We start from the raw sequence: 8,289 nt of genomic DNA, 5'->3' as shown, positions 1-8,289 counted from the left end.
TTCCCTATTCAATCTCTGCTACTTGACTCCAATAAGGTTTCGTTTTCCTTATGGATTACGGAATGGGCGAAGCTGTAACCCAAACCCAAGTAGGCTTATTTTTGGGTCGCAGGTATCGGCCCGCTATGCTAAATCCACTAAAGGATCTTGCCAAAATTACTTTTGGGCTCAAACAGGTTCAAGATAGCGGACAATAGTTGGAGATTCATAGCCAACGTAGATGCCCATTCGTCATTGTGGACCCATCTTAGTAAGCTGTGGCGGCGTAATAGGCACATAAATGGCACACCCAAAAATGCGTAAGTGCGAGATATCAGGCTCGTACCCAATCACTAGCTGTAATGCAGAATATGATTGGGTTGTAGTGGGTCGTAGATGAATTAGCGTCGCTGCATGCAATATTGCATATCCCCAAGCAGAAACAGGGAGATTGGTGCGCATAACCAATGTCCGTGTTATCATCTGTAGTCATTTGATAGCGGCTTCTGCAAGACCATTTTTGGGTATGAACATAGGGAACTAGATGCTCTACATCAATCCCCAGTGACATACAATAGTCATCGAACATTTTCGATGTAAACTCCCCAGCATTATCAAGTCGAATTGACTTAATTGGGTGGTCTGGGTAGTGAGCCCGTAGATGGATAATCTGGGCTAGGAGTTTAGCATAAGCAGCATTTCAAGTGTACAACAGCGCGACATGTGACTAGCGTATCGATGCATCAACAAATACCATAAAATATTTAAAAGGTCCGCATGACGGTTGAATTGGTCCTCAGATATCCCCTTGGATTCTCTGTAAGAACGGAATGAATATTTTAGGATCCTTTGTGTAGGACGGTCTCGGTCCTAATTTCCCGAAGGAACAGGCTTTGCAAAATGAGCGAGGGGCCTTAGAAGAAACCAATGAGGATTTTGGTTGGGCCTGAGCATCTGTAGCGCTATTAGAAGAAAAATGTGTGACTACATCACCCATCATGGCGTTGGAACCGTGGAAAGTGGCATCCATGGCGTCTTGACCACGGGGAGGGACATCCATGGCGTCATGGCCATGGGTAGCGCCGTCTATAGCATTTTCATAAGGGACTTGGGTGGCCCTAGGGCCTCCCAAGACAGCTGCAGCGCCAGATGCTGCGGTGGCTGCTGTCTTACTAAGTCCGGGAATCAATTTTCCATTCTTGCTTCTTCTCACTCAAAAGAATGGATGTCCGTGTGAAGTCTTTAGTATACGGAGCATCATATCACTACCAGGATGTCCTAGTCGGTCATGCCAAAGCCAATATGTGTCAGAATCCACGAGATCTTCTCTTATGACATTATTGGATTCAATTGGTCGAATTGTAGTGACATAAAGTCCACTAGACTGACACATAAGCTTCTCTAAGATGCGCTTCCATCCGCACTCATTAGAGGTAATGCAAAGGAACTCTTTTTCGTTCTTAGTATGCGTTTCCGCATGGAATCCGTTGGCTCTTATATCTTTAAAGCTCAATAAGGATCGATTTTCCTTAGGAGCATAGAGAGCTTCTGCGAATTTAATCAAGGTGCCATTTGGCAATAGGAATTGGGCCATTTCATGTCCTTGAACTAAACCTGATGGCCCAGTCATCGTAGTCACAGAGGAATGTGTAGGCAACATCTCTAAGAATAATTGCCTATGGCGTAGAATGGTGTGCGTAGTCGCACTATCCGCAAGACATTGTAGTTCTCCAGAATTCATTCCTAAAAGAAAAGCTTGTAATTAAAAAGGAGTCATAAAGAAAAAAACTCAACTTTGATTAATAAGCCAACGGGATTACATCATTGTCTCTTGTACTAGAGAAAATCTAATCCAAAAACTAGCTAATGCAAAACAATGGTAGTCGTCTAACTTCTTTTGGTAATTCCAACGCAAATGTGACCAGGTGAGTAGAGAGATGTCGATGGAACAAGGCTCTCTTAAGTACCACTAATCTCAAAACCTTCCTAGACATCACATTTTTATTGAGTACGCCTACTTTGAAGAAAGATTAAACCACTGGCATCTACTACAAAAATAATATGGCAATTGCCTACATCTCTGGGAAAATAAAAAGATTTAATCAAAATCGCCAGTTTCTGGGTCTTGATCCTTGTAGTCTTCCACCCTTAGATCGAGATCGCCATCTTGATCTTCTTCTTCCATGTAATTTGTCTCCCTTGCTTCACCATACATCTTGTATGCATTTGCAACATTCTGGGATTCTTTACATACTCTTGCCCAATGTTCAGGTAGTCCACATCTAAGACAAGCATCTTTATGGTCAGGTTCCCTTGATCGAGGCGCTTTAGAAGCGTTTTGGGGACGGTTTCTTTTCTTGGTGGCGTCACCAGCATAACCGGAGGCTTGGCCTCTCTCTCTATCTCTCTTCACAAGTTTACCACCACGATTCTGTGCACGCCTATCTTGGCGGTTTCCTTCCTCTTTAGGGCGAGAATTATCCCTATCCTTAGGGCTTCGCTCGTTGCGACCTCTCTTAGGGGCGTGACTGTAATTAGACTCCCGAATTGACTTGGCTCCCACAGGTCTAGAATTATAGTTCTTCACAAGTATGTTGTCGTGCTTTTCAGCCACGTTCATGGCACCAATAAGCTCATGAAATCTTGAATCTTGTGATGTGTCTAGCATTGACATCAATTCGATAGTTCTTGGCTACCATCAATGCAGAGACGGGAAAGGTAGAGAGAGTCTTCTCGATCAACATCGTATCAGTGATTTTCTGCCCACAGAATTCCATCAAAGACTTGATACAAAGTGCTTCCGAATTATAGTCAAGTACAGACTTGAAGTCACAAAAGCGAAGGCTATGCTATCTCACTTCTAAGTTTGGAAGTAGGGAGTCACGGACGTTGTCAAAACGCTGCTCGAGTTCTACCCATAGTTTTCTTGGGTCTTCCTCATTGAGGTACTCATTCTGGAGCGCGTCATTCATGTGCCTTGTCATGAGAATGATGGTTTTAGCTTCATTTGCCTCTCTCGTAGCTCTATTTGCTTCAAAAGCAGCAGCTTGTTGAGGAGTAAGCACGTCTTGACTTGGCTATTGGATCGTACTCAGGATCCCATCAGCCTTAAGATGCTGGCGCACATCACAGACCCACTTGTGGTATCCTGCGCCTGTTGTCTCTAGTGGAGCGAAACTCAACTTGTTCAGGTTACTCATCCTGAAAAACAACAAGAAAATAGGGTTAGTTTCAGAGCGAAAAAGACTACCACGAAAACAATAAAAAATTTTAAGCGTAGTCGCTTCGAAGAAATTCAATTCCAAAAGGGGTTAGATTAGATCGAAACAATGATGTTTGTGGTCGATCGTTTTATCTCAACAACTTTAAGTTTGGAGGATTCTACAAGCTCTAAGCTTGGAGTGAGCACAAACCCCCACAGTTCAGCTTTTGGTCTCCCCTATGAAGAAGAAATGGAGATTGCAAGTCCCCAATAAAAAGAAGAGAAATTGAATTTAAAAAAAAGGGAACTTTTAGAAAAAAAAAAAAAAACCTCTAAATAGGTCGTCAGAAAAGTCGCCGGAAAAGTTGCCGGGAAAGTTGGTCGGAGCTGACATGGCAGTCGGATGCTGACGCAGACGCTGACCTGGATTAGGCTCTGGGCTGACGTCAGTGGGCCATGTTGTTGGGCTTCAAGCCTGTTTCTGTCTTCTGGGTCGTGGGCTGCTCCTTTGCTTCTGGGCCTAGGGTTGGGTTCCTTCTGGGCTGAGGCTCTTGCTTGCTTCTGGGCCGAGGCTTTTGATTGTTGGGCTAGGCTGACGTAGGGCTGAAGTAGGGGCTGGCGGCGGTCCAAAGGTGCAGCAGCTTTTGGAGGCCGGTCCGGGTAGCTTTTGGCCGGTTCTGGGAATGATTTTTCGGGTTCCTGGAAACTGGAATCAAGGCTCTGCTGGTGGTGGAATATGGCAGCAGGAGGCGGTGAGGAAGCCTTTGAACCGGGCAGAGGGATTTTCGTCACGTCCGGGGGTCGGTTCGGTGATTTTCCGACCGGTTCTGGTGGTGGCGCCGCCGGTTCTGAACTCCTGGAACTGAGAGCTTCAAGGTGGGCGGCAGTGGTTTTTGGGATTTGAAGGCTACGAATTTAGGGTTTCAGGGTTAGGGCTTCGTGTTGATAACGTATTTTAGGGAATCGATATTTGAGAGAGAATTGTTGTGTGCTCTCATTGATAATATGGGTCTCTTTATATAGAGGATTACAAGGCTTAGAATCTGAATTGTACAAGGAAAGGTGATTACAATCAATGAAAATCTCTAGGATATTCTCCGAGATTATCTCTAATTAAAACTCTATTACAACTAGGTCAAGTAACCTAAAGTTTGGGCCAGACACAGATAAGGATTTACTTGAATAATTAAGGATTTTTATATAGAAACAATACAAGGAAGTTACAAACTCCGAGTTTTAATTTTGGCAATTTTGCATATAGACAAAGAAGCAACATGCTCTCAGTGTGTGTTGTTTAGGTTAAGTAACCTAAAGTTTGGGTCAGACACAGATAAAGATTTACTTGAATAATTAAGAATTTTTATATAGAAACAATACAAGGAAGTTACAAACTCCGAGTTTTAATTTTGGCAATTTTGCATATAGACAAAGAAGCAACATGCTCTCAGTGTGTTGATGATTCATGTATAACTCACACAACCCATGCAACCCCCTCCTCAATTGAAAGATGCTCACATGACCATTACTGCCGACTGGGCTTATTTATCTTCTTTAACTCCACCATAATAATGCAACAAAACCAGTTATGCAAGCAAACAAAAGCCTAAAACCGTCAGCACAAGCAGCCAAACCAAAAATCGAAAACAAAGTAAATTATGAAAAAACAAAATTGGGAAAAATTTGAATCGCTGAAAGAAGAGGGGTATGTGGCAGTTAACCAGCACAAGGAGTCAAATCGTTGGCTACGCTAATCGTCCTTGTTACTGCTCCATAGCTGTGTGATGGGTTGGGTCCCACCATCCCCCTCTTGCCCTTTGTTTCTCCCTTGTATTTATTTTTGCTCAGAATTTCTCCATCAGAGCCAAGCCCCCTCTTCTTCTCTGAATTTCAAGAGAAAGAGAGCTTAACAGAGTGGGTGATTATACTGGAGGATGAGATATGGTGGGACTTAGTGTATTATTGGAAAGTCAAAATGGTAGTAGTACTACTGCTACTACTGGTGTTGGTGGTGATGGCAAGAAAATCCCGCAAGTTATTAACAAGGCCACTATGGTGATCAATACCAACACCAAACCCTTCTCTCCCTCTGCTCTGCCTTATTACCCCCAAAATTTTAACCACTCTCCCTATTTGCCACCCAATCCCAATTTCCTTGAAAAATGCTTTCTCTGCAAGCAGAAACTCTTGCTTGGCAAAGACATCTACATGTACAAGTAAGTTAAAAATCACACCTTGAACAACAGCCCTCTTCCAATTTTACAAAAACCCAGATTTTTATTTCGGTTCTGCATGCACAAAGTTCACACCTTTCTCAAAAACAACCGAAACCCATCTCTGATTTTATTGTTTCTGTAGAAACCCAGATTTTGGTTTTGTAAATTTGCATGGTTAACTAAAGTGGAAATCTTGGTTTGAAAAATGCAGGGGAGATAGGGGCTTTTGCAGCGTGGAGTGCAGGTACAATCAGATTTTGATGGATGAGGAGGAGATTGTTCGCAATGAAATGCACTGCTCAATGGTGGCCATGAAACCCGATTCAGCTTCTTCTTCTTCAGCTTCTTCTTCCAGACGCTCAAACCGAAACAAAGGGAGCAGAAACAGAGCGGGTGGATTTGCCTACTGAGAGAATAAGAAAAACCAGTTGGAACTGAGAAATTGGTTTCTTTGTTGTATCCCCTTTGTACCCCTGTGTTTGTTTCACAATGACCTTCTTGTCCCCTTTTGTAGTTTCTTTGCTTCCTGGTTTGATGCCAAAAGAATCCAACTAGTTTTGCCCCCCATCACATTATGTATGTGATAATGTAGCCCATAGTTTTGGTTGTACCTCACATTGTTTAGAACACAAACTATGGAGGACAGTCTGAGTGTAATTTGTGACAGTTAGAGGGCATTAATGGCATTTTGTTCTGTGCTTAAACCTGGTTAGTTTGAGTTTCTTTGAACTTCGGTTGTTCCCCTCATGAGAGTTTAGCCTTTCCTGGATACAAGCGATGGTGGTGTGTGTTGTGTGTGGTGTTTGGTGTTTGGTCTTTAGCACTATGGCAATGCAAAATCCGTGTTGTGTTCTTCTTTTGTAGCTTTTCTTGGTGATGCGCATTTCTAATGGATTTGTGGAGGGAATGTCTAAATTGCGCACCGAGGGGAAAATAGTATATTATAGTGGAGACTGGAGAACATTAGTGCAGAATTAGTACTTGGAGAACAATGTCATGGACTCATGGTCCCTATGAAGAAAAAAATTAAAATAAAAAATTATTGCCACCAAGGAACATGAGATTGAACATATTTGATATTTCTTTAAACCTCTTTGCACTTTAAATCTCGAGTCCCTATTTGATTAGACTGCAACATTGAATACAACATTTACTGCTGGAATTGAATGATTTTGAACCCTTTACTACCGTTTTAGCTCATGAGTTTCCCATTTTTACATCTCAAGGGGGTCTCTGCTGGAGAGGACAGGACAGGAGTTACTCAAATTCCCAAAAGTCACGAAGTTTTGATTTATTGGTTGTGGTTGTCTGCAAATTAATGGTGATGCAAGATGCTTAGCCTTGTAGAGTTGTAGGTTGAGGAAATTACTCATCACTGGTTGCATTAGTCGATAAATTTCCAAAAATATTCCGATTAAAGTTTTAGGATTTTTTTTTTTTTTTTTAGAATGAAAGAAACATTTTATTCCAGAATAACACGATTACATAAAATAAAACAGAAATGACCGGTGGTGGACATAAGTTCCCCACTCTCCTCCTTAAAACACCCTCAGTTACGGATCCGTCATCCATAAGCCAAAAGGGTCCAACCCCTAACCAAACCAATCGCCCCTCAACTCGGGCTACAGCATAACGCAACTTCCGAGAGTCACAATAAATCCCTGCAGCCAACATTACAAACAGCCACTTCCCATTCATCAACATTGTGTCCCAATCCAACCAAACCACATGCAAGAGCAAGTCACTACCACATTGACAACAAGAAAACACCGAGAGTAAAACATGTAGTCCCCGAACATAACGTCATATCAACGGCACTTCATCCATACTAACCCAGGAGACAAAGTACATCCTCACAGCCAACCTCAAGAGGAAAGATACTCCCTTTAACACCATGGCCCAAAACCGCCAGACCATGTGCAGGAGCTTCTCCCCATTACTTTGACCACAAAAATGTAAATTGAATTCCTGGGAATAACACGACACACCTACCATACCAAGACTCCAAAACCCTAGCTCAAAATAGTATGGACTTATTAGACTAAGCCAAAAACCTAAACCAAAAACTGAAATAGCACTAAAAAGCACAAAAATACCACCGGAATCCAAAGAACTGCCTAGATGAATCACTGCCGAACTACCAAGGTCACTCACTCCAAGCCCGGCCCAACCACCAATCTTCCAAGCCAAGAACGCCAGAGCTGCAGATCGCTCATTCAGCCACCAGCCCCGCTGCAAACAATCTGGCGCCATCCAACCTCCATAGATCTCCTCCCAAATCAGTGATCGAACCCCAAAGAGCAGCAGATCCCTTTCGGAATCGCCACTGATAGGAGAACGAGCACCCGCTCCTCGAAGCGTCGGTGGACCCCGATCCCGTCGCTGGTCAACCCCACTCCAGTGCCGCTCGATCTGCACCTGCGATCGCCCACGACCATAGAAGGTTAGATCGAAATCGATCTACCCACCCTGACATCCACCTCCCTTCCACCTCTCCTAGACCACGCTTGAGATTGAAACCTGCCAATGTGCACAGAAATCCGAGAATTCTGAGGAGGACAATGCCTGTCCGGCTGCACGCGCCAAACGTAGACGAAACCAGAGGCCCATGCCTACGCGGGTGCGCCGCCGGACGAGTAAGGTTTTTGCTGAGGGAAACCCTAGCTATGAGAGAGAACGAGAGCATTTTTTTTAAGTCCTATAGCAAAAGCTAAAGTTTTAGGATTTTAAGTGATTGATTAAAAAAATAAAAAATAAAAACAGATTAATTAAAAATCATAACTAGGATAAAAGAAAAAGTAAGATTTTCGATGAAGTAATAAACACATAATAGATATTATCCAAAAATAAAAATGAACACTTAATAGATATTAGTTATACCCAAGTTAGCTGCAG

General features: G+C 42.9%; 1 protein-coding gene across 1 annotated transcript; it reads left to right on the top strand.

Moving 5' to 3' along the window:
• Positions 1–5,000: 5,000 nt before the first annotated feature.
• LOC112200727 (FCS-Like Zinc finger 15) lies at positions 5,001–6,098 on the top strand. Its single transcript, XM_024341733.2, has 2 exons — positions 5,001–5,394; positions 5,606–6,098. The coding sequence occupies exons 1-2, from the start codon at positions 5,120–5,122 to the stop codon at positions 5,802–5,804; spliced, it is 474 nt and encodes a 157-aa protein (XP_024197501.1). The 5' UTR covers positions 5,001–5,119; the 3' UTR covers positions 5,805–6,098.
• The last annotated feature ends 2,191 nt before the right edge of the window (positions 6,099–8,289 follow it).

The sequence above is a fragment of the Rosa chinensis genome, chromosome 4 (genome assembly GCF_002994745.2).
Source record: "Rosa chinensis cultivar Old Blush chromosome 4, RchiOBHm-V2, whole genome shotgun sequence".
In the NCBI taxonomy this organism is placed as follows: Eukaryota; Viridiplantae; Streptophyta; class Magnoliopsida; order Rosales; family Rosaceae; genus Rosa; species Rosa chinensis.
The sequence above is the reverse complement of the archived record's forward strand: the minus strand, read 5'-3'. Positions and strand labels throughout refer to the sequence as shown.